Below are 27796 nucleotides of genomic sequence, written 5' to 3' on the forward strand. Positions count from 1 at the left end.
TCTCTCGTGTCATGTGTCAGTGTTACTCATTGAGCTGTCATTCTGTCAGTGACTGATGTTTGATGTGGTTTGGTGTTTGTTGGGGACGCTGTTTCTTTCTTCCGTGCATTTATGTGTAATTCTATCAAATCCTTATATCCAAAACATCTTATGAAAACCAAGAAAGTGGCCTTATACTCCGTCTGCATTGCAAACTAATAACTAACGAATCAGACATTCATTAAATTGTTCTTTACAACCTATCATAAACAAGATCTATGAGCATATAAAGCGATCTTGTGTACTTCTGATGGATAAAATGAGTAAACGACGTTATTCGTCCAGTTCCGATAGTGCTGAAGAAGACCGTCTGAAAGATATTAGGGAGCGTGATGAATTTGCCAAAAGATTAAAGAAACGTGATGAAGAAAAGGTTAAAAAAGTCACGGAGTCTTCGAGCAAACGATCATACGAAGAAGCAGCTAAGCGTCTCAAGTTGGAAGCTGAAGACAGAGAAAAGTTATTGCCTAAGTTGCGCATTCACTCTCGTAGAAAATATTTAGAGAAGAGGAAAGATGACAAAGTTATTGAGTTAGAAGCAGACATTGCTGATGATGAATATCTTTTTGATGAAAGCAGGTAAGTGCTGGTTCTTAATATAACATTACTACTTACTGTTTGGACTGTTTTTAAACTTTCACTGACTTTTTCTTATTCCTTTTTTGCAGTTTGACTCAACGAGAAAGGTTGGAAAGAGAACACAAAAAAACTATTCTGAAATTAGCTAAAGAACATGAAAAGGCGCGAGAGTTGGAGAATGTGCAGAGATATCATATGCCACAAGATTTGGGAAAAGATGCTAAAGGTTTCATTTGATTTGAATCATGCTAATAATATATAGCACTAGCTTCTGTCAGTGGTTTCACCCGCATCCCATGGGAACTACTTCCCGTACTGGGGTAAAAAGTAGCCTATAGCCTTCCTCGATAAATGGGCTATCGAACACTGAAAGAAATTTTCAAATCGGACCAGTAGTTCCTGAGATTAGCGCGTTCAAACAAACAAACTCTTCAGATTTATAATATTAGTATAGATTTTCTAAACTTGGCAACAAACATTTTTTGTGCTTATTGCATCGAAATTTATTTAAGCCATTACAGCTTATTATCAATTTACAATAGCAGGGAACTCTACCATATTGTTGGCCTTTGTAGTTTAAAGTTGCATTATATAAAATGTTGCATGTTGTGTGTAAAATATGTGTAATTCAATCAATCAAATCATTTATTTCATTTAGGCCTTTACAAGCACTTATGAACGTCAAAAATTATAAATAAGGTTGATTCTAGTTGCCCATTCCAAAAGTAGCTTCCTATGGAGAAGAACGGGCAAGAAACTCCATGGTTACTCTTTTTAAAACATAATGGGTGTTACATTTGGTATGTAGTGCTTACAATATTTTAAGGGTTGACTCTAAGAAAGTTATACAATGCAAGTCGGACTAGGAATTAATTGATTAATTTTAATTATATGAGAAAATTATTATACAATCTAATTGTAAGAAGTTAATGAATTTAACAAACCAAGTTATATAAAGCAAAAAAAAATAAATAATAATAATTACTTGATAAGAACAAAAACATGAATGAGTACAAAGATATTCCCAGATAGCCTGCCAGTCGCCAGGGAAGCCACTCGTGCAAAGTAGGACTAACGCCATACATCCTTATCGTCAATATAGTCTTTGATTTTATAGTATGCTCTCTTAATGAGAGTAGACTTGACGACATTCTTGAATTTTTAATCTGTAAGGTCTGTTACACATTTAGGTAGCTAATTGTAAAAGCGAACACTATTCCCTAAAAATGATTTGTTTGTTTTGCTTAATCTAAATTTTGGGACGGCTATTTTGTGCTTATTTCTTGTATTAATATTGTGAATGTCACTTTTTACCTCGTACCGGTGCTAACTTTTCGTACAAACATGATTTTTTCAAGAATATAGAGAGAAGGCAACGTGAGAATATTGATTTCTTTAAAAAACTGTCTTAGTGATTCGCGGGGTCCCTTATTATATCTGAAGTATAAAAACAGATTCTACGTCAGCCGCTGCCCCCCACAGCAAAGTGCCATAAGACATTAGACTGTGAAAGTAGGCGAAATATACTAGCCTAGCCGTTGCTACATCCGTAAGTTGCCTTATTTTTCTTACTGCAAAAGCTGCAGTACTAAGTTTAGCGGACAAGGCTGTAATGTGGGCACCCCATTGTAATGTTGAATCTAAGGTTATGCCCAAGAAAGTGGTTTTGAAGTAGTATGGCACTTTAATTAAATCTAGTTTATTGCTCTCAAGCGTGATGTTGAGATCAGCTTGGGCTACATTGGGTAACGCGAATTTTATACATTTTGTTTTTGTGCTGTTTAGTAATAGATTATTGGCAGCAAACCATTTTGAAAGAGTAGCCAGGCAATCATCTATATGCATATGGCTAGATTCTTTTCTATTAATTTTAAAAATAAGGGAAGTGTGATCTGCAAATGGAATTACATCTGCCATGTCAGACATCATGTACAGGAGATCATTAATATATGCGAGAAATAAAATAAAAAAGGGGCCCAGTATTGAACCTTGAGGCACGCCCATTTTAACTAATGACCCTGAAGATGTTGATCCGTTTATGTCTACTTTTTGCTGTCTGTCTGACAAATAGGATAAGACAAGTTTGAGAACTTTACCACGAATTCCGTAATGGTTTAGTTTACAAATAAGAGTGTTGTGATCCAAGCAATCAAACGCCTTGGAAAGGTCACACAATACACCTAAAGCGTTCTGTGAGTTCTCCCAGGCTTCCAGGATTTGAGTCACTAGCCTGACATCTACCCTTCAAGAAACCAAACTGGCGGTCATGGAATATATGATTGAGGTTGAAATGTCTGGACATCTGATCTAGCATGATCCGTTCAAAAATTTTACTTAGCGCGGGAAGAACAGGGATCGGTCTATAACTACACTCAGCGGCACGGAATGTGGCCCAAGCACATTTGAGCCTTATAACCATTATTTAAATGAAAAACCTGAATTTATATTTTAAAATTGTTTAATTTACTCATTTTCCAAAAGAATATGACTTACAAACAACAGAATTGTGAGGATTTTCATTAAGTTTCATTGAGTTAGAAAACAGAGTCCTTTACCGCAATAATCACCATAAACTTTTGAAATTCAACATTTTTAACAAAGCAGAAAGTTATCGAATTTTAATAATGGGTGTTTCTTCCTCTTGATCTGATGACTGCCTGCATACGATCTTTCATGCTTTGGATGATGTTTTTTATCTCCACTTGAGAGATCTCCTCTCAGACAGCTACCAGCGCGGTTTTCAGTTCACTAAGAGTCCGTGGTGGGTTACGACTTGCTTGGACCTGTCTTTTAAGCATGTTCCAGACATGTTCTACAGGATTCATGGCTGGGTTTCTTGCAGGCCAGTCCAATTTTTGAATAACGACCTCGAACAAGTAATCGGTTACGTAAAGAGCTGCGTGAGGTCGAGCATTGTCCTGCATTATACAAAATTCTTCACTTCCTATGAATCCCTGACAGGGTAAAACATGATTTTGAAGGATCTCTTCAATATACCGCACTGTTGTCAGACGACTTTCGACAACCAATAATTCAGTACGGGCTTCTGAACTTATGCCTCACCAAACCAAGATGGACCCACCATGAAAAACGACTGTTTGCTTGGTAATGGTGGGAAGAAACCATTCTCCGCGCTTTCTCCATTCATATTCACGGCCGTCTGGACCTCTTAAGACGACTCTACATTCATCGGTCCATAAAATTTTAGTCCATTGGTCATGCGTCTAATTTGCATGTTCTCTTGCAAAACTAAGTCTGGCTATGCGATAGTGCAGGAGAAGTTCCGGGCCTCGAGTTGGTCTTCGAGCACGCAGATCTCGATCCTCCATCCTTCTTCTTATTGTGCGCTTACGGACGTTGACTTCTCTTGCTGTTTGCAAAGGCTGGCGTATCTCTAACGCAGTGAGAAACCGATTGTTCATTATTGTACGTACGATAAATCAGTCATCGTGCGCCGACGAACACCTTACAGCCCCACTTTCTGGTCTTCTTGTGTAAAGGCCAGTCTGGTCAAACATTTTCTATGCATATCTTTAACTTGTACGCGGTGCACTTAAAGTTTCAACCATCTTTCGCTGCTTCCGCCCTTGACGTCTTAGCAATACTACTTGAGCAACTTGAGCTGCAGTAAGGGTAATTTTCAGATCAAATTGTGAAAAAAAGAGAAACAAAGAACGATCACAGTCATAATTTTTTTTTGGAATGTGGTTAGTACTTCGGCAATTTCTATCTGAATTTAAACTTAACTTTCTGCTTTGTGTTCCAACAACGGAATCTGTTTCTAGTGTTACAAAAGTAAAACAGACACACATTTTTCTGTATTTTAATTAACAATTACGAAAGGACTGACAATATGTCATATGAAATTAGAATTTACAACAGCTATCTGGGCTGATATCTACTTGTGTTTGTTTGGGCCAAATTCCGTGCCGCTGAGTGTAGAAGGGTTTTTCTTGCAACCTGACTTGAAGATTGGAATAATTTTACTGTGCTTCATGAGGTCAGGGAAGATGCCACTGTCAATGCAAAGGTTAAAAATGTCACTTAATATGGGGGCGATGCAGACTATAATGGAATTAAGGGCTTTCACAGAAATTCCCCATAGTTTTTCGGTACTTTTTGAGTTTAAGCTCTTAAATGTTCTTAAAAAAGTGTGCGCCGTAATACGATTAAATTTAAAGTCGGGTAGATTTTTAGGAAAATTTGTTTTAAGCATTGATTCAGCCGTGTGAGAGGACGAGTTAAGTGATTTTGTTACCTCTACCGGGATGTTTGAGAAATACGAATCAAACGCGTTTGCAACTTCTGCTTTATCGGAGACGATAACATTATTAATAATTAATCGGGGATCATTGTCACGTGATTTTTTTTACCTGTTTCAGAGTGTATAATACTCCAGGCAGTTTTTATTTTATTGTCAGATTTCGCAATTTTTCTATTAAGTGATTTGGATTTAGCAAAGGGTACATACTTTTTTGAATATCTTTGAGTAGTTCCTTACATAGTTATGGAAAGAAGGATCAGAAATCATTGATTTTTCGTGGTATAAGTTGTATAGGACATCTCTATTTATTCCTTTGGTAGGCCAGTCGCAAAATTTAAGTTTCTGTGAAATTGTAACTTTTTTTTAGGACATGATTTATTGAATTCTTGACATAATTTATGGAACAAGTTATTAAAATTTGTATTTGGGTTGGAGGAATTCAAACTAATATTAGGCAATTTATTTTCCACATTATTTTTGAATTTAATGTTATGATCTTCATGTAGGGATAATATTTATTATGGGCCTGATACACATAGTAAATAAAATTAACATAATGAACATAAGCTTATTTTATTAGACAATATATTTACATTTCATATTAAATCTACAAAGCTTATTGAAGTTAATTTTACCATGATTAATTGTTAACATAATACAACAACATTACTTTTACAGGAGAATATGTTGAGGTTGATGAAAGAGAGAAGTTGCCACACTCAGAACAACAACGCTGGGAACAAGAGCAAATTAAATCTGCTTTTTTTAAGTTTGGTGCCAAAGATGCTAAGGCACAAGATGAATATGAGCTGTTACTTGATGAGCAGATTGATTTTATTCAAGCACTGCAATTGGAAGGTAACAAAGAAAAGAAAGAACAGGAAGAAAAGTCAGAGTACCAGACTATGCGCATGACCATTGAGGAAACCAAGAAATCTCTGCCAGTATATCCCTTTAAAGCTTCATTAATAGAAGCCATTAAGAATTATCAAATATTAATAGTAGAAGGAGAAACTGGATCTGGTAAAACTACTCAAATACCACAATATCTCCATGAAGCTGGATTTACAGCAGAAGGAAAGAAAATAGGTTGCACACAACCTCGAAGAGTAGCTGCTATGTCAGTTTCAGCTAGGGTAGCTCAAGAAATGAATGTCAAACTTGGAAATGAAGTCGGTTACAGCATAAGATTTGAAGATTGCACATCGGACAGGACTGTCATTAAATACATGACAGATGGTACTCTTCACAGAGAGTTTCTTTCAGAGCCAGACTTAGCTTCTTATAGCGTAATGATAATTGATGAAGCTCATGAGCGAACTCTGCATACTGATATCCTGTTTGGTCTTGTCAAAGATATAACAAGGTTTAGACCTGATTTGAAATTACTTATATCCAGTGCTACATTAGATGCTGAAAAGTTCTCAACATTCTTTGATGAGGCACCTATATTTAGAATTCCTGGAAGAAGATTCCCAGTTGACATTTATTATACAAAAGCACCAGAAGCTGACTATGTGGATGCCTGTGTTGTTTCTGTGCTACAGATACATGCTACACAGCCACTTGGAGATATCTTAGTTTTCCTGACAGGACAGGAAGAAATTGAAACATGCTTTGAAATGTTACAAGAGAGGACAAAGAGAATTGGTAAAAAGTTGAGAGAACTACTCATATTACCAGTTTATGCAAATTTGCCAAGTGACATGCAAGCCAAAATATTTGAGCCTACACCAGAGGGTGCCCGCAAAGTCGTTTTGGCTACTAACATTGCCGAAACTTCTTTGACTATTGATAATATTATTTATGTGATTGATCCTGGATTTGCAAAACAGAATAATTTCAATTCAAAAACAGGCATGGAAAGTTTGATGGTGGTTCCCATTTCTAAAGCATCAGCAAATCAACGGGCTGGAAGGGCTGGGAGAGTGGCACCAGGAAAATGTTTCCGCCTATATACAGCTTGGGCTTATAAATATGAACTTGAAGATAATACCATTCCCGAAATACAGAGGATTAATCTAGGAAATGCTGTTCTCACCCTCAAAGCCTTAGGAATTAATGATCTAATTCATTTTGATTTCTTGGACCCTCCACCTCATGAAACATTAGTATTAGCCCTAGAACAACTCTATGCTTTGGGAGCTCTCAATCATCATGGAGAATTGACTAAAGCTGGCAGAAGAATGGCAGAATTTCCTACAGATCCCATGCTTGCAAAAATGTTATTAGCAAGTGAAAAGTAAGTAGCAACCTTAAGTAATGTCCGCAATATTTGGTAAGTTTCATAATGTTTCATTGCACTACAGATTAATATTTTTGATTTTAGGTACAAATGCTCAGAAGAAATCGTCACAATTGCAGCAATGTTGTCAGTTAACAGCTCCGTATTCTACAGACCTAAAGATAAAATAATTCATGCAGACACTGCTAGAAAAAACTTTTTCCATCCCAATGGAGACCACCTAACTCTAATGAATGTGTACAACCAATGGCTAGGGTCTGAATATTCAGTGCAGTGGTGCTACGAAAACTTTATACAGTACCGATCAATGAAGAGGGCGCGTGACGTACGCGAACAACTTGCCGGGCTAATGGAAAGAGTAGAAATAGACATGGTATCAAGCCTAAGTGATGACACAAATATTCGCAAGGCTATAACTGCTGGTTACTTTTACCATATTGCAAAATTTTCAAAGGGTGGTCACTACAAAACTGTAAAGCATAACCAGGTTAGTCCTTAAGCAAAGGACCATGAGACAAATTGGGCTCATTGTCCAACAGAGTTGTAGCATATGCCGTTGTGAAGGTTTTTGTTTGTACTAAAATTGTTACTATGGGCACTACCTTCAATTCCATGGCAAAAAAAAAGATATGCACCTAAATAGGTTTTGTAGAAAAAGACGATTGTTAGGAGTCGTAGTGCGCTTAATTCGCAGGATTTATATTATTAACCGACTTCTTTAAAAGGAGGAGGTTTTCAATTCGTCGGGATCTTTTTTTTTTTTTTTTTTGTATGTTCACCGATTACTCGAAGACTCCTAGACCGGTTTGGCTATTAAGAGGAAGGATATAGTCAAGACATGTTCGTGCACATTCATATTACGTATACATTCTGGTTAACAGAAACGAAATGTGTCGAGATGCCATCGCTCAGTATTACTGCTCGTGTCTAATAGGTAGACGCACAGTAGGAAGTTGTGCTCATATCATTTCAATAATATGGTATCTAGGGTTAGGCAGGCACACACAATTTAATCCACCATCAGGATATTTAGATGACATTATTATTGATATTGATTGAAATGTTAACAAAAATATTTTTAACTAATAGCAGCTGTTTTTTTTTTTCATGTATACATTAAACCTGGCATTAAAACTAGTTAAAGGCGTTCAATAACAAAACCTACAATGCCATAACAGCACAACTTTTTGCAGAATATTAGTTTATTTATGGTCGGAGAAAAATATTTATAGCAAAATAACCCCATGGATTCTTCGCAAAAATGAGTTTAAATCTTTATATTTAGTGCTTTACAAGTATATTCAAAGTGGTCTCATCTCTGTTGGTGGGTGAGCCCAGGCTTCATACATTTTTGCCCATGGTCCTTTATAATCAGTCCCATAATAACAAAAGTTGTGCCAAAAGGAACTAGCTATTATTGCATTACTGTCTTCAAAAGGACACATCAAAGCCTCTGTTATAACTTTATCAAAATGCTATTATATACTACTAGCTTCCGCCAGCGGCTTTGCCCGCGTGGTGTGTTGATAAAAAGTAACCTATGTGTTAATCCAGGGTATCACCAATCTACATACCAAATTTCAATCAAATCGGTCCAGCCGTTTTTGCGTGATTTATTCAATCCATACATTCTCACAAACATACATCCATACATTCTCACAAACTTTCACATTTATAATATAAGTAGGATTGGTGCATGAACACATAGATTTTGAATAGTCACATTACTAGATTATAATTATAAATAATATAAATCTATTTTCTTTTCAGACGGTTATGATACACCCCAACAGTGCCTTATTTGAAGAATTACCTCGATGGGTGATATACCATGAATTAGTATTTACATCTAAAGAATTTATGAGACAAGTGACAGAAATAGAAAGTAAATGGCTGTTGGAAGTTGCACCACATTATTACAAAGCCAAAGAGTTAGAGGATTCCACAAATAAGAAGATGCCAAAAACTATTGGTAAATCATCTAATAATTAATAAAACAATGTAAATTTTCAAAATTGCTTTTAATTTAATCACAAATCTTTACAGCATTGTTTTATAACAAGGCATAATAACAACAAAAATCTAAAAAATAAAGTCAACAATATCTTAAACAATTTAGTGAATAAAACTCACTACTAAGCTTGATATCTTAACTGCTTCTAGACAATTTGAATAATCCTAATCTATATAATTTTTTCGATGGATTCAGCAGAATAGGTTCTATGAGTACATGCACACAATAATTTATGCATACAAGTAGTGGCTAATGGCTGCCTGAAAGTATTATGTTAATTAATACAACATTGTGAAATATAATATTCAGACTACCTTAATGCATTACCTAATTTAGTTTATAGGTAGGTTCATTGATATTCCAATAAATATTATTTTATGTACCATACATTTCATAGTTAACACTTTCGCGGACAGAATGAGATTAAACGTCATTGTTCGAAATTAACGCGCAACGTGTATACACGTCCTGCGCGCATACCGCGCTCGGTTGAGTTATGATGTCTTGGGACGATACGCTACGATGGGATGCTACGTACATACACGTCGTATAATTTGAATGGACATTTACTGTGTCATTTTGGTACACAATCTCAATTTGTAGCGTCCGCAAACATGTTAAGCAATGTCATTTAATGACATTGCATTAAGCAATTTCTACTATCTAAACTAAGAGTTAATGACAAATAATACTTTAGAAGTCTGAACATCTCCCCTTTCTTTCCCAATCGCCATATCTCGTGGGTTCCGGTCCTCTGGGTCCGCCTACTTCCCCAGTATGAGGGTTAGTGTCATTGGGCCATGGAGGCAAAGGGTCTTCTTTCTGCGACGGATGCATCATTGGCTGTTCTCCAAGATCATCAATAGGAGTCGTCTCCCTCAATTTTTTCCTAAATTCGGCCATTCTTTTAGACTGAGGCCTTTTGGGTTCTTCATTAGGCTTTTCCGTAGGTTCCGCTACTCCGGCCGTTGTCGTAGTTGTACTGTGTGAATACTTTCCAACATATAAATTCACAATTGATAAATCTGTAACAGGTCAATTAAGTCGAAAATGTATAAAATAAATAATGTGCTATGTAGTTTGACTTATGATACCTTTGTGGTACTTACTTTTAGGGATAAATCTTTTTATATAACAAATTCGCGACATTCTGCGAACAGAGCACGGAGTTTAAATAATTTATCAAGCACGTCAGTGCCCCAATATCTCTAAATTTTGTGACGAGTGCTGTGACGACGTTCGACGCTAAAACAATATCAACATCGGTCGACCAATCAAGAAGGATATTAAGTGACAAAAGACGGACGCCCTGACAGATGACAGCTAACATAAATTTTGACAGTGACGCAGTGTTTTTTTAGCTTCGCTACGTCATTTTGGCAAAAATCTATAATCTTGGGAACTATTTTGTTTTTAATCTTAAAAAGAAAATCTTCCATTGCATAATTTATCGTAATATTGCGCAATTAAATTGACCATCTAAGGAACGCCTTAGTAGACATCGACGTCTCCTTAAACACAAAACACGCACATTTCCATGCATCCGCCCGGTGAAATCCGCAAAGCATAAAGTTGTGTAGAGTGATACTCTGGACCTCAGCTCGAATTTGAATATTCTTGATTGCACCTCTACATTTTTGACGATACCTGACACTTGACAGGCCATTTGACATAAAACACATTTATTATATATGTAACCTATGATGTGATGATTGAACACGATACACTTTGTTTTGTTTCTGATTATTGTATAATCTTGTACTTTTAAGGTGTAATGATAGTTAGAAGTTTTCTTACGATTAAAAGTTTAACGCACATTCCACTGCTTAGTTTTAAAATGGCAAAAAGTTCATTTGAATACGTCAAAAAGTTTGAACTAGATGACACCCTTTTGCCTAACAGCTGGATAGTTGTAAGACTTGATGGTAAATGTTTTCACAAATTCTCAGAAGATCATAAATTTTCAAAACCGAACGACATAAGAGCTTTAAGATTGATGAATTACGCCGCATTCACAGTTCTTCGTGAGTTCAATGATTTATTAATGGCTTTTGGACAAAGTGATGAATACTCTTTTATTTTCAAAAAAAATACAACATTGTATAAGAGACGCGCTGCAAAATTATTGACTACTATAAATAGCAAATTTACTGCCTGTTACGTGTACCATTGGAGAAAGTTTTTTGATGAGGAACCATTAAAATACCCACCAACATTTGATGGTCGTGTGGTACTTTATCCTAATGATGAGAATCTAATAGATTACATGAAGTGGCGACAAGCTGATGTGCACATCAATAATTTATATAACACTACTTTTTGGACATTAGTTTTGAAAGGAAACTTAAGTCCCTCACAGGTATGTTTGAATTATTACTGCATTATAAATAATATTTTTGTCTCAATAACACATGTAACCTACTTGCATAATTTGTGTCTAAGTAATTTTTTAATTATAAAGTATGTTATACTTTCTATGTCTAGTGTAATAAAGTTTAAATTATATGTTTCAGGCTGAAAAACGTTTATGCGGTACTGTATCTGCTGATAAAAATGAAATCTTATTTAAAGAATTCCAAATTAATTATAACAATGAACCAGAGATGTTTAAAAGAGGTACATTGTTGTTAAGGAAAACCATTTTCCACACAAATTTAGATAAGCATAGCAATGTTATAGTAGATACTCATGATGATATGTTGAAAGATAGATTTTGGAAGGAGCACTCAAGCTTACTCTTAAGCAAGTCTAAAGAAAGTATTATGTATGATGGTCCTATCACTGATATTATTGCAGAACAAACAAATTGTATTAAAGAATAAAACAAATCTATTTTTTTTTTTTCATTTGTAACCGATGAATGTAGGTTTCCCAATATCAATTTCTTCCAAAATTATGACTAGGTACCCAGAAATAATAGATGCTTAGAATTTAACTTGGCCACTTTATACAAGCTTCTGGTAAGGACAAAATTATTTCTATTACATTTATGACATGAACAATAAACAAAGTTCTCAACTCCTCAAATAATCTGAGTGGTATAAAATCCTGTATTAAAGATTTTGTGTTTGTTACAATTGAAAGCTTATTTGAGCATGTATAAACATTAAAAGAAAATGATGTGTCACTTATACACTCCAGAATTTTGGAGTGGGGTGGTTTGTCATAATCAATACTGGGAGAAAGAACATCAACGTGTGACATGCAAAAAAAAATAAAGACAAAATCAGATTACTATGAATACTTTAATTACATCATATAGTGTTCAATAATTTTCAAATAAATAATCATATTAATAAAGGCGGAATCACCACTTGCATAGGTTGCTTCCTTGCCTACCAATAATGAATTTTATAGGGATAACAGATATAAATACACAAAAAGATTACCTCATTTTTTAACTGCTACATTTATTAACATACTTTCCCAAGCTCACCTAATGTCAACCTAAGTTTTATGAAAAAGTCAACATTTATATATATAATTTAGGTTTGGGAGTGCAATGCCACATTTTCATTACAATACTAGTGTAAATATTAAGAAACATTACATTTTATATCTGTTAAATACTGATTGATTACTAGTCATTTGAAATATATTCTTGTAAATGGAGATATAACCAGTTTTTATTCACCAAGTTATACACATAATGTTGTTCTCAGTCTGATATCCCATGAACAATCAAGAATATTACTGATGCTATGTAAAAATATGGAATCTATTACATGTACTAAACCTATATAATATATTACCATAGCATCTACAATTTAACAAACAGTATAATTTATGCAGTAGTTTGTGTCCTGTTTAATATATAAATTGTAATATAGATATTATATTTACAAAGCAAAACAAAATAGTATTTTATATTTTTTTTAGGGAATTCTTAGAGTTCAGAATGCTGTTTATTTCATGTTTAGAAAATAGGAATGTAGTTGTCAATTTTAGCACGGTGCTTTTGGGCCACACACTCACTAATCCATACAATGTTTCGGCATTCTTGCTCTTTCAGCTTGAGGTATGAGTAGAAAACCCCAAAGTGGAATTGTTGCAAAAAGGCATGGACATTTAGGCTCACCTGAAAAATAAATATACATTACAATCGTTTTGCAAATATGGAAATCAAGATTTAAGGTTTTTAAAAAATTAATTACCTCATGTTCAAAGAACTTGTCTTCCAAGGTCTTATCGCCAACATTAGTACCAGCACCTTCAAACAATGCTTGGTACTCTGCATAGTACTCTGCCACTGCCTTCACCTGCTCATAATCATCAGCTCTGGCCAGAGCTGCCAACCCATCAGGATTGAGCTTGCCGCAGCGGGGATACAATTTTGCACGGTCATCCTTGGACAACTCGGTGCCAAAAGAGTTGATTGTAATGATGATTGCACGGCGATCAGCTTCAAACTAAAAGTAAGCAATTATTTAAATATAAAAGTGGCACAATAATATTATTTCATTTACATGACAAGTTCTATAACTTACTGCCAAGATTTCACACATGACATCAGCAGTAGTTCCACCAATTTGTTTGCAGAAATCATAGAAAGCTTCCAGGTAGGCCTTGTACAGAGTGTTACGAATAATCTCAATGTTCATCTCATCCAAATCCTGCTCACTGATGCAGTCCACAAAGAATGGGGCCAGAGGAGTGTCAACCAAGACTGCATTGTACAGCTCTGCTGGGGTAGCAGCAACATGGATTGCTTCCATCTGCTCAAAAGAGCCCAAGGGGTGGCATTTTGGAATAAGCTCCGAAATAGGTCTCTGATGTAGAGTTCCAGTAATCAACAGTATGATGTTATCAATCATGTAACTGTATGTTATGAAATCCAAGAAAGTAGATAGTGGCTCGACAGAGTGATTCCTGAGATGTTGGAACTCAATCACAAGCTTTTCACGGAGCTTATCATCGATGGTGGAAACAGAAAGGGGGCTCGGCTCATTGGCTAAGAAGGTACCGTAGTCAGTACCCTGCAGATGAAGTTTTAAATCTGTAAACAATTGTATTTGTCAATTCATTTATTGGCCGTAAACACGAAAGTCGTATCGCTAAATATTGATTACAGGAGTAGCTCCCAAAGGACTACTGCAAGAATTGTGTCCACTTACCTTCTAGAGTTTCGCACTGCACCAAGTTGAGGTAGTCTGCTTGTTTGAGGATACCACACTTGAAACCACGGCACAATCCTTCCAAATATCCAGCATCGATGTTAAAAATGCACCCCTTCATTTTGGCTAGTGAAATAATTTCACTGAAACAGTTTAATCTACAATGTTTGGAAATCTAAGTTACTCAAATCCGTAAAAAAGCCCAAAGAGACACAGAAGAAGGAAATCAATTGAAGTGGGTGATCAATGATCATATGATATGACCATAGACAAAACTTTGTAACTAACTATTCCTCTATTCCTCATTAAGTAAAGCTATCAACACATCATTGGAGTGAAATAATTTTTCAAAACGATCAGTAGTTCGGAGTGTTCAGGGTACAATCAAACAACTTTCCTCGTCATCATACTGGTCTAGCTAGAATTACAGACAACCAGCAAGGTGTCTCTAGATCTCTAGCTAGGCTTGGGCTTGGGAGTGTCCATAGACAACATAGACCTTTGCGGAGCGGAGCGGAGTAATTCCATAATTCTAAGCTCGATGGAGCGGAGGAAGTGTCAACTTATCAACAAATGTCAAAATCGGACAACAAATTCAACTCTAAAGAGTAAATAAAATTTGAAAATATATTTTGTCACAGTATTCATCAAGATCGCGATAGTTTATAATTAGAAGTAGCATAACTGTAGTTCTGCACTTCTGCAGTGCATGTTGTCGAGTTGTGGGACGTGAAGATATTCGCTTTAATCGATATAAAATAATTACATACGTGTCGGCTGGTCAGTGGTGTAATTGAACATCATATATCATGGATTCTGCTTACAATAATCCATTAAGACAAAGAATAAATAAGATCTTCGACAGCCATGTACTTTCGGATAACACAGATGCATTACATTCTGTATCTGGATTTTGTTCCACTAATTCTGCTTATACACGGCGAGTAATTGTTAATGAAATCGAAAAAAAAGATATGCTAGTAAATAAGGCGGTTTTAGTAGAATATAACAAGGTTAAAGATAAACTCCAAGTGCTATTAGATTCCTTACTATCACTAGATGTTGCAGTCAAAGACATGTCAAGCAGACTATCAGACTCGAAAAATAAAACTCACCATCTTATAACGCAAACTACCAAGCTAAAGGATGAAAGAAAGAAAACGGAAAAGAAACAAGCTTGGGTAACTGCATTTGTACAGGGCTTTCAATTATCTCCAGAGCAGAATGAGTACCTGTACAATGTTTCAGTCAAAACACCAGTCACACATGAGTTTTTTGGGACATTATCCCAGATTGAGAAGTTGTATGGCAACTGTAAAACTCTTATCAAGTGTTGGCATCAGACCTGTGCATTTGATATCATGGAGACGGTAGGACTCCAACAAGAAGTGGCTATTGAGAAATTGTATCATTGGACTATTGGGGCCTGCCTGAGTACTGATTCACCAAATAATGCACTGGTACCTACTGCTTTAGCTAAATTTCAAAATAGGCAAGTACTATTTTCTAATATAATTGATGAGTACAGTTCAGCACGCAAAGCAACTATTGTGCAGCTGTTCATTGATGCATTAACAAAAGGTACAGATGGCTCTAAACCTATTGAATTTTATGCCAATGATGCTAAAAGATATATTGGAGATATACTAACTTGGGTCTACCAAGTGATACCTGTGGAGAAAGAAAATCTTGCAACATTATTTAAATTTTGCAATATGCCTGATAAGAAGCAACTTATTATTGATGCTTTGACAAACATTATGGAAGCTATCTGTCCTCTACTAAAAGTGAGAGCTGAACTCATACTGAAACCTGATAAGGATCCCCTTGTTCTATGGTCCATAACTAATCTGATAATATACTACAAAGATGTCATACAAGCTGTGATATCAAATGGTCATCTAATAAATACATTTGAGGAGCTATTGAAAAAAAGTGAAGAAGTTTTCTTAATAACTCTGGATAGTAAAATACAGAAGGAACTAAGTCACGGGGTTAAAGCACCACCTATAGATTTAAATCCTTCCATTGTTGTAACAGACTTAGTCAGTTTCCTTCGTGATTTGTTGGCTATAATGAATGTGTCTCACAATATAAATACAGCTGATAGAAAAATGATAATAACACATATATTAGATCCACTATTACATGCTATAAATGAAACTGCATGCCACTTGAGTTCAACAGACATGTCAGTATATATGCTGAATTGTATTTATCATATACAGTGTACCTTATCGCTGTACACAGTGATGGATGAATATAATGAAAGGCTACAAGCTCAGTCTGAAGCCCAAACTGACACTTTAACTTCTGAACAAGCTAGCTACCTGGTAGCAAATCTAAACTTGGGACCTATTTACACCATTCTTCAAGAAAAAACAAGTGGGCCTTTGTCAGCTATACCTGGTATGGACACGTCAACACTGAAGACATTCCTAAACAAGTTTGATATGTTCTTAGTGACCCCAGATGCCTATATGTTGCCTCAACTCAATTTGTTGCTGAGTCATACTCACAAATCCTTAGTGAAAAAAAGAGCATTTGAAGTTATATTTGCTATTTATGCACAACTTTACCAAGCTGTCCATGATCCATCAAATGGGTACTCTGATCCACAAACTATAGTTCGTAGAAAACCAGAGGAAGTAAATAAACTACTCGTATAAATGAATGAATGACTATATTATTTATCACATACATATATGATGAAATAAATGTTATGATTTAATTAACTGTATGATTTTATTTTTTAGGGTGTCATATCAAAATCTACCCTATTACTGAAACTGCCATCTCTGTCCATTTGTCTCTAATCACTAGGCTATAACTCATGAACCATCGGTGATGTATTTCTGTTGCTGCTAGGACAAGAAATACTGGAAACTAAAATTAAATTAATATATATGAATAAAGAAATATCACAAAACGATTTTCTGTTTGAACCAGTAAATTGCTGGTCGTTTGAGATTGGAACAGCAGTTGCTGTAAGCGGCCAATGGGCCATCAATACTTTCGATTTCTTGAGTTAGATAAGGATAGATTGCGTTGTAAAGATTGTACGATAGGTACCCTTCCTTCGTGCACGACTGTGCCACTTGGCAGGTTTTTCAATTCTGGAGTTTTTTAACCATTAAAATTATATGAAGCTCCGTTCCTTGAAGTAGCCAGGAAAATAATAAAAAAAGCCATATTGTAGGTCAAAGGGACTGCCAAATCAGACTGGAGTTTATTTATCTGTGGACTTAATTATTATCTGTTTTTTGTTTGTACTTCTGTCATGGTTCTGTCACTGTCGCAAATTGCTGTGCTATGCTAATGCATCGAGATAGGCTGGCGGTGCTGATTTTGGTTATATTACGAATCTGTTTATCCTATGAATAAATAAGAGATCAAGATGGGATCCCGACAAATTACTGAGAAGTCGCTGTCTATGTTGAGATCTTTGCCAAGGATATCACTTGCTAATATTCGTGATAATCCCAATTCAAAAAAAAATGTATGTTTGAAACTTATATTCTAGTCCATTACCATTTATATTTTGATACCATGTACGCTCAGCACAGTTTTCTTTAATTGCAGCCAAAAAGAGGCCGAGGTCAACACGGAGGCGACAAGCATGGCTGTGGTAATAAAGGTTCAGGTCAAAGGCAAAATTTTATGAGACTAGGTTATGAAACTGGAAATAACCCCTTTTATTTGCGAGTTCCCCAAGAACATTATTACAAAGGCCACCAGTAAGTAAACGCTCTATATATTTTGTTTGGTTTTATAAGAAGTAACTACCAAAGTCTGTGATATGCATTATTTGAATTATTTATTTTTGTTTTAGCTTGAGACGAGAATACCCACCAATGACATTACATGAACTTCAGATGATCATTGATAAAGATTGTGTGGATATTACCAAGCCTATAGACATAGCAAGTATTATTAGGTCAGGTAAATACAATTTTTTCCCTGACCTAAAACAGTTTGGAATTAATCTCACAGATGAAGGAGCTGATATCTTTGCAGCTAAAATAAATATTGAAGTACAGTGGGCAAGTGAACAAGTAATTGCTGCTATTGAAAGGAATGGTGGAGTGATAACAACTGCTTACTATGATCCGCATAGTTTGATGTTACTGAAGAATCCTAAAAAGTTTTTTGAGTCTGGTCAAGCCATTCCGAGGAGAATGATTCCGCCACCAGATGCTATTGAATACTATACCAGTGCTCAGACACGAGGGTATTTAGCTGATCCAGAAGAAATTTCTAAGGAAAGACTTAAATTGGCTCAGAAATATGGCTATAGTCTCCCTAATATAGAAAATGAACCGAACTACCAAATGTTGAATGAAAGGAAAGATCCCAGACAAATATTTTATGGACTGGAACCTGGATGGGTTGTAAATTTGAAAGATAAATGTATTCTTAAGCCGAAAGATAAACAATTGTTAGAATTTTACAGTTCATAAATTATATTAAGCTTTAATCACTCACAATAAAAATATGTTCTTAGATTTGAAATAAAATATGATTTAAGTCAGTGGTAAATATTTTATTGATGTTCTACCTAAGTTAACTGTAGATATGAGGTGTGCAGTAAAGATTTACCTCAAAGAAATTTTTGATGTTTTGTCTCTCCAAAAGTTCTTTGTTTGTTTGTCTACAAATTCATATGTAGTCTGAAAGTTTTTAATAATCGTAATTAACTTTTTTTACAAAAAATAGAAATTGATTTCATGAATATAGAACTTTTGGCATTGCTCTAGTTATGTGGTACCCACATAAAAAGAAATGTGACGTCACAAGCAAATTGGGGTTGCCCACTACGGTAGATTCGCCACTGAAAAGCCCTAAATCTTTAATGCCACATTTAGCTAGTCTGCACTGGACTCAGTTCTTAATTTATTATCTCGTTTCCTCTTAGCGATTCTCCTGTCCCCAGCTTGCTCATATTTACGTCTCAGGAGCTCTAGATTTTTATTTCAATGTGTGATTCTTATGTTGAATCAATAGACTAGACTAGGTTTACTAGATTTTGGTATATTTTAATGCTATGAAATTTGGGCACGTTTAAATGACTTCGAGGCGCCTGCCTTCGAAGAAGTGACATTCGAGATTAATTATCGAGTTTGAACTAACTCCCACTGTTTTAGAGGAGACAAAAGTTTAATAGGTATGGCGAAATATCATCGTTGATGGAAGAAAAGGAGGATTATTTACATGCAGTGAATTACCGCGTACCCGCAATTTTCATCGCAAAAAAGATTTTTTTCTGAAAATGAAACAAAAGGAATAAATACTCAACAGTGGTTAGTTTTTAATTATGTATTTACTTAATTACGATCAGCATTGTTGTTTTCTGCGATTAAACATACAAACATGATTGATTTTTAGGTAATCATATTGTTTGGTAGCATGTAGAAATATTCTTAAGGAATATTTAATATTAGAGTGATTTTAAGAAATGCGAGTTGTTTATGACTTATTTTTTATTTCACACTGGTGTTTAATATCTGTAATGGTCTGGCTTGTATGGTCCTTCAACTGGGACACCAATATACTTTGCTTGTTTCGGTGTCAACTTTGTAAGTTTAACACCAAGGTGGTCCAAATGTAAAGCAGCTACTTCCTCATCTAACTTCTTGGGTAATGTGTGAACTCCGACAGGGTATACATTATGTCTTGTCCAAAGTTCTATTTGAGCCAAGACCTGGTTTGTGAAAGAATTCGACATCACGAACGATGAATGACCTGTGGCACATCCCAGGTTAACAAGACGTCCGGCTGCCAGAACAATGATGTGATTTCCGTTGTCAAGTTCGTAGCGGTCAACTTGCGCTTTAATGTTTACTTTCTTAGCATTGTTTTCCAACCAGGCAACATCTACTTCGCAATCGAAGTGACCAATGTTACAAACAATAGCATCATCTTTCATTCTCAGGAAGTGTTCTTTGGTAATGATGTCAAGGTTTCCAGTGGTGGTTACAAATATCTGTCCGACTTCAGAAGCTTCCTCCATAGTTGTTACTTGGAATCCCTCCATAGCTGCCTGTAAAGCATTGATGGGATCGATTTCTGTGACAATGACTCTACCACCGAATCCCTTAAAAGCTTGAGCGCAGCCTTTGCCTACATCTCCGTAGCCGGCGACCACACAGACCTTTCCAGCGACCATGATATCCGTCGCCCTTTTTATTCCATCGAGTAAGGATTCTCTGCATCCATACAAATTATCGAATTTGCTTTTAGTTACTGAATCATTTACGTTGATAGCTGGAACCTTCAGAAGACCTTCACGGAACATCTTATACAAATTGTGAACGCCGGTTGTTGTTTCTTCAGAAATACCTTTAATATTGTCCAACAATTGCGGGAACTTCTTATGAACCAAGTTTGTTAAATCACCGCCATCATCCAAAATCATGTTCAAGGGCTGAAAATTTAAAAACGTCTGTTAATTATAGTATTCGAAAGTGCGTAGGTATATAATATATATATATAAAATGTGGGAAAACGGACTGACTTAGATACCTTCGCTATCGTTAATGATATTGCGCAATTTATGAATGAGCAGCGAGCCACATTCTCTAATAGGTACTTAATTTACCAAAGGTGCAAATATATAACTGTTTGGAAAGTTAAGTAAATTATACAAATTTCTTGTACCCACATAAATTAAAGTGGAATTAAATCCGTTTAATGTATTACTTTCTGAACGTTGTATATGACTATAGGGTAAAAAATAGTTTAAATAAGGTTTTCCTTGTTATGAAGACGGTTCTAATGTAAGTACCTATGCACATAGGAAAACCCATTGAACACTTATTACCTTTCCGTCTTGGAAAATTAATGTCTGCTCAATGCACCACATATATTCCTCTTCGGTTTCTCCTTTCCATGCGTAGATGGGTATTCCAACAGCAACCAGAGCCGCAGCGGCCTCATCTTGAGTACTGTAGATGTTACTGCTCGACCATTGAACCTGTGTAAGGAATGTTTTTGTTGGTAAGCTAATCGTATGATACGTTACTAAGGTTTAGGTAATCGGGATCTTACATGTATCAAACAATCATGAACGTGGTTGAATAAATGTACCTATTGTGTATAATATCATTGTATAACTACATAGGTACATGAATATTGTCATGATGTCAAGTTGCTTTTCTTCAAAGGCAGATGATGCAAAGTTAGAACTAGAAATAAACGCACAATCAAAGCAAAACATGTTATTTAAGAAAACGTCACCAGTGAATAGTCTAAATATTACCAATTGAATAGAAAACATGAATTGCAAATATTATTTCATAATATAAGTAAATATATTTCAAAACAGATCGTAGGTCAAAAGATAAAGGGGCCAACAGACGATGATAAATATCAGCACGATTCTTACGCGTAGGTACCTACTTATTAACAAAGAAGATAACAAGTGATTCTTTAATCTTTGACACCTTCAGAAATATGTAATAGCAAACAAAATGTTACTCATTGTATGTCCCATACATATGCAATTTTGGTTCTATAGTGAAGAGAAGCATTCGACCCGCACCTTAGGTTTTGTGGCTATTCTTACCCACCTCATACATAAAATATGTAGATGGATACCTACGTGGATTCCATGTAGTAGGTAGATGATTATAGTGTGTTTGTAGTTATAATAAGACTAGAAGGGTTCTACATGTCAACTAGGGCATGCAATACCGGTTAACCGGTTTTGTTTTTACCGGTAAATCGCCCATTTTTGCGAGTTTTAAATTACCGGTAAAAATAATATGAAACCGGCAATTTACCGGTTTTTACTTTTTTCTGATAAAATATAGCAATTGTTCATTTAACGTCAAATCTTTGTTATGTAGCCTGAATATAATGTATTGTTGCATACATTACGTATTGTAAGAGTGTTAAAGTTGCTGTTTTTTAGGAAAGTAAACTTGTGTGTCCTTAACTATCTCTACGTTAGATACAAATCTTCTTTCTCATCTTAATTTATAAAATCTAAATTAATCTGTTTTTCCTCTTAGCTTTGCCTCATAGCTGTCAGCTCATACTAGGTACAAATGTAGCTAATGCTTATTTTACCTACTCAATGACCTTACTGTGCAAGGGCTTTTACTTCACCACCATGCGGATAGCTCTGAGGACACGGTGGAGCACACAGTCCAGGTGTGCACTGCCTGGGAAGGGTACCGCCGTGTTGTCGTCGAGGCAATAGGCAGCGGCGACCTTTCGCGTCCTTCCCTGGTTCAAGCAATGGTCCGGAGCTAGAGGGAATGGGAAGCCGTCGCCTCCTTCTGCGAAGCAGTCATGCTCGAGAAGGAGACGGCGGAGCGACTGCAAGTAGCACCTCTCATCCCAGCCGCTGTAGTGGACCAGGAAGATACCACGGGCGCCAAGGGTCGAGAGACGACTCCCGGCCACCGTAGGCGTCGGTCTGTGGGCGGTGAGTTCGGGTGGCTCATCGTTCCACCGTCTGCATAGACAACAGACCCGTGTCAGCCGCGCGCGTTGTTGCACGGGCTCCTCAGGGAGATGTCAGCAAACCCAGTGGGGCCCAGCAGGACCAAGGCCTGCCGGGGCCGCGGGATTGTTCGAAAGAGTTACCGCGACCCTGGTCCATAAAACGCCTACTAAAACACATGGGTTTTAGACAGAAAGAGTCTAGGCTGTCATTTGATAATTGACCATAAAAAAGGGCTTTCACTTTAATGAAAATATATTTTTTTACGGTAATTCTTTGCGTTTATGCCGTCTTGTGACGGGGTCGGCTTTCCGTATCTTCCTTCTTCCACTTCGCTCTATCCTCCTGAATAGACATCTTCCTCTTCGAGTTGCAGATTTTCATGTCATTCATTACGACACTCAACCACCACGGTTTCGGCCTGCCTTTGCGCCTTTGACCGAGTATATTGAGATTGAGTATCACATTCACACTGCCGATGTCCTCAGGTGTCACTCCTTTTTACATGTCCGTACCATCGCAGCCGTTCTCTTGCATTTTGTCGGCGACATCGTTTACGGATGGTACTGGCATGTTTTTTTTTTACGTCCCACGTCACAAAAAACGTTTACCACCTTATACTTTGCATATTTATTTAGTTTTTGCTTTAAGACTACCCAATCTTATTGTTATATTATCACATTTAAAAAAAAATACAAAAATTACCGTTTTACCGGTTTACCGGTAAAAATATTTTTATTACCGAATTTTTACCGGTAATTTTTGTTTTACCGAAATTGCATGCCCTAATGTCAACATGTGGATCTACCCTATACCCTACCTGCCTATGCCTATACTATAAATTAAAAGAATATAATACCTAGGCATAGGCATTGTTACTTAATTTTTTTTAAGATTTAAAATTTACTATTTTTGACCACATTTGTGATTATGTCTTAAATGGAGACTATGGACCCAAAATAAATCTCGGATGTAATGTCGACTACATCATCATAGTTGATTAAAGCACCGCCACGTGGAGTACCTATATCGTCTCGCTTATTATCTGCGACAATATTATTTTAACATTATCATCTGCATAAAATTTAGAATTTAATTGAAATTGGAAAAAGGCCAGTTAAGCCTGAGAAGGTAAAAGCTACCCCGATACGCTTAGTAGTACCAACGCACGAAACAAGGATGTTACCTCTGGTGGAAGCCAGTTGCAGATATATTGGAAGCCTGTTTGGACTACACAAAAGCGTAACTAAGGTCATTAAGGTCACAATCTGAGTTATTAAGGTCAATTTTTGAGCATACTTATCGACAGATTTATCTACTCATAACAGAGGTAAAATATAAAGACCACCATACGCGTGCCCAGCGCGGTGAGTATGGGAAAATCCCCCCCTTGCTAAAGCTTAAGGAGGGCTTTTTCCAGTACCTAATGGAAGCTTTTTGGCTGCGACGACGAGATAAACAATAGGTTGTTCAGAAAACGGACATTTAATTAATAAAAAAAAAGTTATAGGCTGAGTTCTTGTTCTGAACGTCGAACGTTCTAAAACGCGGTTAATCCTAATTCGTTATTTTGGTTAAGATATTATTAGAATGCGTCATTCGGAATATATTTTATCGCACTACAAATCTTCCGAAGTCATGGCGGGCCGTGGTTTGATAATGCTTCACTTGGCATTATTACACAAAGCAAATCAAATTCGTGGTAAGATAATATTATAGTAGGTATATATCTGTCACCGTAAGATTACAAACATCGTTAGATTACAATCTATCTCGAGAGATTGTAAACTGTCGAATTATTGTGAACCGTAACATCTGATTGCAATTTAACGCATTATTTTTCGCTATATTGTAATCTATCGATGAGAAATTGTCAAATTGTCAACTGTCCGAAAGCTCTCCCTGATTGGTCAGTCTTTTTGTAAGATCGACCAATCACGACCAGCCGTTCTGTTGCCATGGAGTTCCCGTAGAGTTAGGAATGAATTTGTGTTTGAAGACAAACTACCTAATTGTTTTGTTTTTTTTTTTTTTAAGTTTCTTATAATTTTCCAGTTTCATTTAAATAAAACTACTTCTACGGATTTTATCGCGGTCGGTTTTAAAAGTCGGGATTAAATAATATAGAATAAATATTTCGTTACAATTTGTTCTCTCCATATGTCAGGAATATTAATTACATACTCGTACTAAATAATAAATCCTTGAAGAATTTTTGAAGAGCATTTATTTTATTTAACTGACACCTCTATTTCATTCATAACTCTACGGGAACTCAATGGGAACAGAACGGATTATTGGTCGATCTTACAAAAAGACTGACCAATCAGGGAGAGCTTTCGGACAGTTGACAATTTGACAATTTCTCATCGATAGATTATAATATAGCGAAAAGTAATGCGTTAAATTGCAATCAGATGTTACAGTTCACAATAATTCGACAGTTTACAATCTCTCGAGATAGATTGTAATCCAACGATGTTTGTAATCTTACGGTGACATATCTATCTACTTATGTATTTCATTTCCTCAACCTGTCATATTGACATGAAGAATATCTATGTTATTTGATTAGTTCATGATAAATTTTATCTCTGCACGATAAGATCTACAATGGATTTAAAGTGAAGTCTATCACTAGAAATTATATATTACAGTTTTTGTTAACTTTGTTGGATATTTTTAACATATTTCCATTTACATAGTAATACTTAAAAAACTCATTAATGATATCAGCTGGATTACACATTGCTGGCATTGTAGCTACATATGTTTAGAATAAGAATAAAATCAACCGATTTAAAACATTCTGTTACCAATTATAGAAATCCATATTATTTGTTAGATATTGTACTAACTGCATTTTATCCTGTTAAGGGAAGGAGTAGTCTAAGCATACAAGCGAAGCTGCACTAAACAGCGAGTAAACAATAATTTTATCCTTAAATCAGCTACATGAAAAAAATCTACTTTGATACTAAAACTAAATACACATTCATTACCCCACACTGCACATGAATATTGAGTTGTGTACGGGAATTAACAATTACATAGCTGTGCCGTATAGTTTCTATTTTGGTATGTACTTGTATAACAACAACTGGAAATCCTATGGCAGAAAAACCAATGACTAGCCACTTACTTCAGCTCCCAGCTCTATGAGGGTCTCAATAAGCACTGCCGTCTGCACGGTCATGTGAAGACTGCCCGCAATTCTTGCTCCTTTAAGGATTTTGCCTGGGGCATACTTGCGACGGCATGCCATCAGTCCGGGCATCTCCTTCTCTGCCAGCATGATCTCCTTGCGACCGAGCTCTGCCAACTTCTCATCGGCTGCAATAAAAGTAGATAAAAATTGCATAAGTTATTGTCTTTACTAATTTTTCCTGTATCCAAGAACCTAAATATAGAAATACTTAGTGCCCATTTATCATAAATTTTAATATGTTGAAACATGTTTTTATTTTATTGCAAACCTACATTCAAATTAATACATCTCAAAATAGGTGCTATCTTTTTCTTGTGCAATAGTGATGAAATTTCTTAGTATTTAGATGACTTTAAATCCAATACAGTTTCTTCCAAAATTTATATTAAAAAAAATACAATTTTATTCAGTTTACCATCACATCAATATTGCCTAACGTTATTGCGTTAAGCTAGCGGTAATTTTATCAAAAAATTATACACACAATCAATTTTATCAATGTAAACAGTAGGAAAGATTGCGCCTCAATAGATATAATTAGGATATATGAATGACTTGCCATCGATTTAGATTAAACGATAACATGCCAAACGATTATAACCGGCGATGATCGCAGTCGCATGGTAAGATAACCTATAAAATTATCTCAGATCATCAGACACAAAGAAAAGCCGCATCTTATTTCGTAAGTTATCAATAGTATATATATTTTTATTTAACATATTTAATTATATGGAAAATTTTTAAAATTAACTCTCACCAATTTTGTACGGCGGCTTCATGATGAATTCGAACTGCAATTATCACCCAAGGAGAATCCTAAAACGGGTTTAATGGTTAGAATATATAGTGTAAATTTCCACTCAAGAGCAGTAAAATACAAATTACAGCACAACACGGGTAGAAACAAGATACGAGACCTGACAGGCAGCGCTATGCCCAGAACACAGAGGAAGAATGACTGACACAGACAGCTCACAGCAGCTTGCTACCGAGCTCTGCCACAGATAATGTGAATCGACAAACGAGATGATAATGCCTACATCTGGGTCCAGGCGTGGCCTTGGCGGGCCTTTGGGTTGTGTCGGTTTTTAGGATTCCCTATAAAATGCGTAACAGCTTGCCAAAATTAACTTCTCTCCTCTAAAATTTCCTTTAATATTGGAAAGACGTTTTGACCAATAAATGTAGTAGAGTTCAGCCCTTGCGATAGTTTTCAGTTAGCCAGAAGGTTTGAAAACTATAATAATAATTTCCAAAATATAAGATTGCGAAGATATTGACTGATTTAACCGCCGCGGAACCTTTTGGATAATTTAGTCCGCCCGATAAGCAAAAAGCCAATATATTTGTTATGGGTCGCAACGTGAAAATCTGGTATTATGTGCTTTAATAGCCCATATAACCATTTTTGCGAACATAACGTAACCGTTTCGACACTTAGCGTCGACACTGATCTATCTCGAAACATAATCTCGTCGACGTTCCGTGTTAGCGCCGTCGCTGCAACTAAAAATGGGGAAGATCTCGACACAATAAACAAGTAACATTTGGTTTCTAATTTACGTCGCCGTGTCGTAACATTGTTACCATATTTTAACCAGAGTTCGCACTAATCATTCAATCATTCATTCGTTCGATCAATTTCGTTGGCTCGTGCGTGAGTGACACGACGACATAATACAAAATACAAGAAATCCCATAATGATGGTTGAAGTATGATAATGAAGTAAACAAAGTTTTAGTTTTTATTAATTAATATGGTTTATAATGCTCAAATCTTATTGGGAAAAAAAGTTTACTGTGTAATTTCGTTGAATATGTTGATATTTCCAACGCGCCACCGTAATATCATGTTTTAATAATTCTGGCGAAAGAAAAACT

General features: G+C 35.9%; 7 protein-coding genes across 7 annotated transcripts; 4 read left to right on the plus strand and 3 right to left on the minus strand.

The window, feature by feature from the left end:
• The first annotated feature begins 41 nt into the window (after window positions 1–41).
• On the plus strand, window positions 42–9142 carry L(2)37cb (lethal (2) 37Cb). Its single transcript, XM_049835713.2, has 5 exons — window positions 42–618; window positions 708–844; window positions 5561–7124; window positions 7212–7614; window positions 8898–9142. Exons 1-5 carry the CDS (start codon window positions 290–292, stop codon window positions 9117–9119), a joined length of 2655 nt encoding a protein of 884 aa, XP_049691670.2. The 5' UTR covers window positions 42–289; the 3' UTR covers window positions 9120–9142.
• On the minus strand, window positions 9130–10409 carry LOC110371952 (succinate dehydrogenase assembly factor 4, mitochondrial). Its single transcript, XM_021328423.3, has 2 exons — window positions 10251–10409; window positions 9130–10166 (listed from the first exon to the last, which is right to left on the minus strand). Exons 1-2 carry the CDS (start codon window positions 10288–10290, stop codon window positions 9835–9837), a joined length of 372 nt encoding a protein of 123 aa, XP_021184098.3. The 5' UTR covers window positions 10291–10409; the 3' UTR covers window positions 9130–9834.
• Window positions 10410–10836: 427 nt separating this feature from the next.
• Thg (tRNA-histidine guanylyltransferase) lies at window positions 10837–11973 on the plus strand. Its single transcript, XM_021328422.3, has 2 exons — window positions 10837–11500; window positions 11655–11973. Exons 1-2 carry the CDS (start codon window positions 10916–10918, stop codon window positions 11961–11963), a joined length of 894 nt encoding a protein of 297 aa, XP_021184097.3. The 5' UTR covers window positions 10837–10915; the 3' UTR covers window positions 11964–11973.
• A 394-nt stretch (window positions 11974–12367) lies between these two features.
• On the minus strand, window positions 12368–14513 carry Vhaac39-1 (Vacuolar H[+] ATPase AC39 subunit 1). The gene is made up of 4 exons (XM_021328421.3): window positions 14256–14513; window positions 13629–14137; window positions 13296–13550; window positions 12368–13219 (listed from the first exon to the last, which is right to left on the minus strand). Exons 1-4 carry the CDS (start codon window positions 14374–14376, stop codon window positions 13058–13060), a joined length of 1047 nt encoding a protein of 348 aa, XP_021184096.1. The 5' UTR covers window positions 14377–14513; the 3' UTR covers window positions 12368–13057.
• A 291-nt stretch (window positions 14514–14804) lies between these two features.
• LOC110371949 (conserved oligomeric Golgi complex subunit 6) lies at window positions 14805–16990 on the plus strand. Its single transcript, XM_021328420.3, has one exon. The coding sequence runs from the start codon at window positions 15065–15067 to the stop codon at window positions 16922–16924; it is 1860 nt and encodes a 619-aa protein (XP_021184095.1). The 5' UTR covers window positions 14805–15064; the 3' UTR covers window positions 16925–16990.
• A 556-nt stretch (window positions 16991–17546) lies between these two features.
• On the plus strand, window positions 17547–18787 carry LOC110371942 (large ribosomal subunit protein uL15m). The gene is made up of 3 exons (XM_021328407.3): window positions 17547–17754; window positions 17838–17992; window positions 18088–18787. The coding sequence occupies exons 1-3, from the start codon at window positions 17653–17655 to the stop codon at window positions 18713–18715; spliced, it is 885 nt and encodes a 294-aa protein (XP_021184082.3). The 5' UTR covers window positions 17547–17652; the 3' UTR covers window positions 18716–18787.
• A 769-nt stretch (window positions 18788–19556) lies between these two features.
• Window positions 19557–26968, minus strand: LOC110371902 (adenosylhomocysteinase). Its single transcript, XM_021328343.3, has 5 exons — window positions 26833–26968; window positions 26673–26731; window positions 25847–26037; window positions 21076–21228; window positions 19557–20679 (listed from the first exon to the last, which is right to left on the minus strand). Exons 2-5 carry the CDS (start codon window positions 26692–26694, stop codon window positions 19753–19755), a joined length of 1293 nt encoding a protein of 430 aa, XP_021184018.1. The 5' UTR covers window positions 26695–26731; window positions 26833–26968; the 3' UTR covers window positions 19557–19752.
• Window positions 26969–27796: the final 828 nt, after the last annotated feature.

Source organism: Helicoverpa armigera, chromosome 6 (genome assembly GCF_030705265.1).
Source record: "Helicoverpa armigera isolate CAAS_96S chromosome 6, ASM3070526v1, whole genome shotgun sequence".
NCBI lineage: Eukaryota > Metazoa > Arthropoda > Insecta > Lepidoptera > Noctuidae > Helicoverpa > Helicoverpa armigera.

What these genes read in the sequence shown, in the direction of transcription:
- LOC110371952 (XM_021328423.3), bottom strand. Translation starts at nt 10,290, where the DNA reads ATGTCGCGAATTTGTTATATAAAAAGATTTATCCCTAAAA. An exon ending in AAAAAGATTTATCCCTAAAA is followed by an intron (nt 10,167 to 10,250) that starts GTAAGTACCACA and finishes GACCTGTTACAG; the next exon opens with ATTTATCAATTGTGAATTTA.
- Thg (XM_021328422.3), top strand. Translation starts at nt 10,916, where the DNA reads ATGATAGTTAGAAGTTTTCTTACGATTAAAAGTTTAACGCACATTCCA. An exon ending in GAAACTTAAGTCCCTCACAG is followed by an intron (nt 11,501 to 11,654) that starts GTATGTTTGAAT and finishes TATATGTTTCAG; the next exon opens with GCTGAAAAACGTTTATGCGG.
- Vhaac39-1 (XM_021328421.3), bottom strand. Translation starts at nt 14,376, where the DNA reads ATGAAGGGGTGCATTTTTAACATCGATGCTGGATATTTGGAAGGATTG. An exon ending in GCAGTGCGAAACTCTAGAAG is followed by an intron (nt 14,138 to 14,255) that starts GTAAGTGGACAC and finishes AATTGTTTACAG; the next exon opens with ATTTAAAACTTCATCTGCAG. An exon ending in TCATGTGTGAAATCTTGGCA is followed by an intron (nt 13,551 to 13,628) that starts GTAAGTTATAGA and finishes GCTTACTTTTAG; the next exon opens with TTTGAAGCTGATCGCCGTGC.
- LOC110371949 (XM_021328420.3), top strand. Translation starts at nt 15,065, where the DNA reads ATGGATTCTGCTTACAATAATCCATTAAGACAAAGAATAAATAAGATC.
- LOC110371942 (XM_021328407.3), top strand. Translation starts at nt 17,653, where the DNA reads ATGGGATCCCGACAAATTACTGAGAAGTCGCTGTCTATGTTGAGATCT. An exon ending in ATCCCAATTCAAAAAAAAAT is followed by an intron (nt 17,755 to 17,837) that starts GTATGTTTGAAA and finishes CTTTAATTGCAG; the next exon opens with CCAAAAAGAGGCCGAGGTCA. An exon ending in CATTATTACAAAGGCCACCA is followed by an intron (nt 17,993 to 18,087) that starts GTAAGTAAACGC and finishes TTTTTGTTTTAG; the next exon opens with CTTGAGACGAGAATACCCAC.
- LOC110371902 (XM_021328343.3), bottom strand. Translation starts at nt 26,694, where the DNA reads ATGAAGCCGCCGTACAAAATTG. An exon ending in GAAGCCGCCGTACAAAATTG is followed by an intron (nt 26,038 to 26,672) that starts GTGAGAGTTAAT and finishes CTTTTATTGCAG; the next exon opens with CCGATGAGAAGTTGGCAGAG. An exon ending in TAATTTTCCAAGACGGAAAG is followed by an intron (nt 20,680 to 21,075) that starts GTAATAAGTGTT and finishes TTAAATTTTCAG; the next exon opens with CCCTTGAACATGATTTTGGA.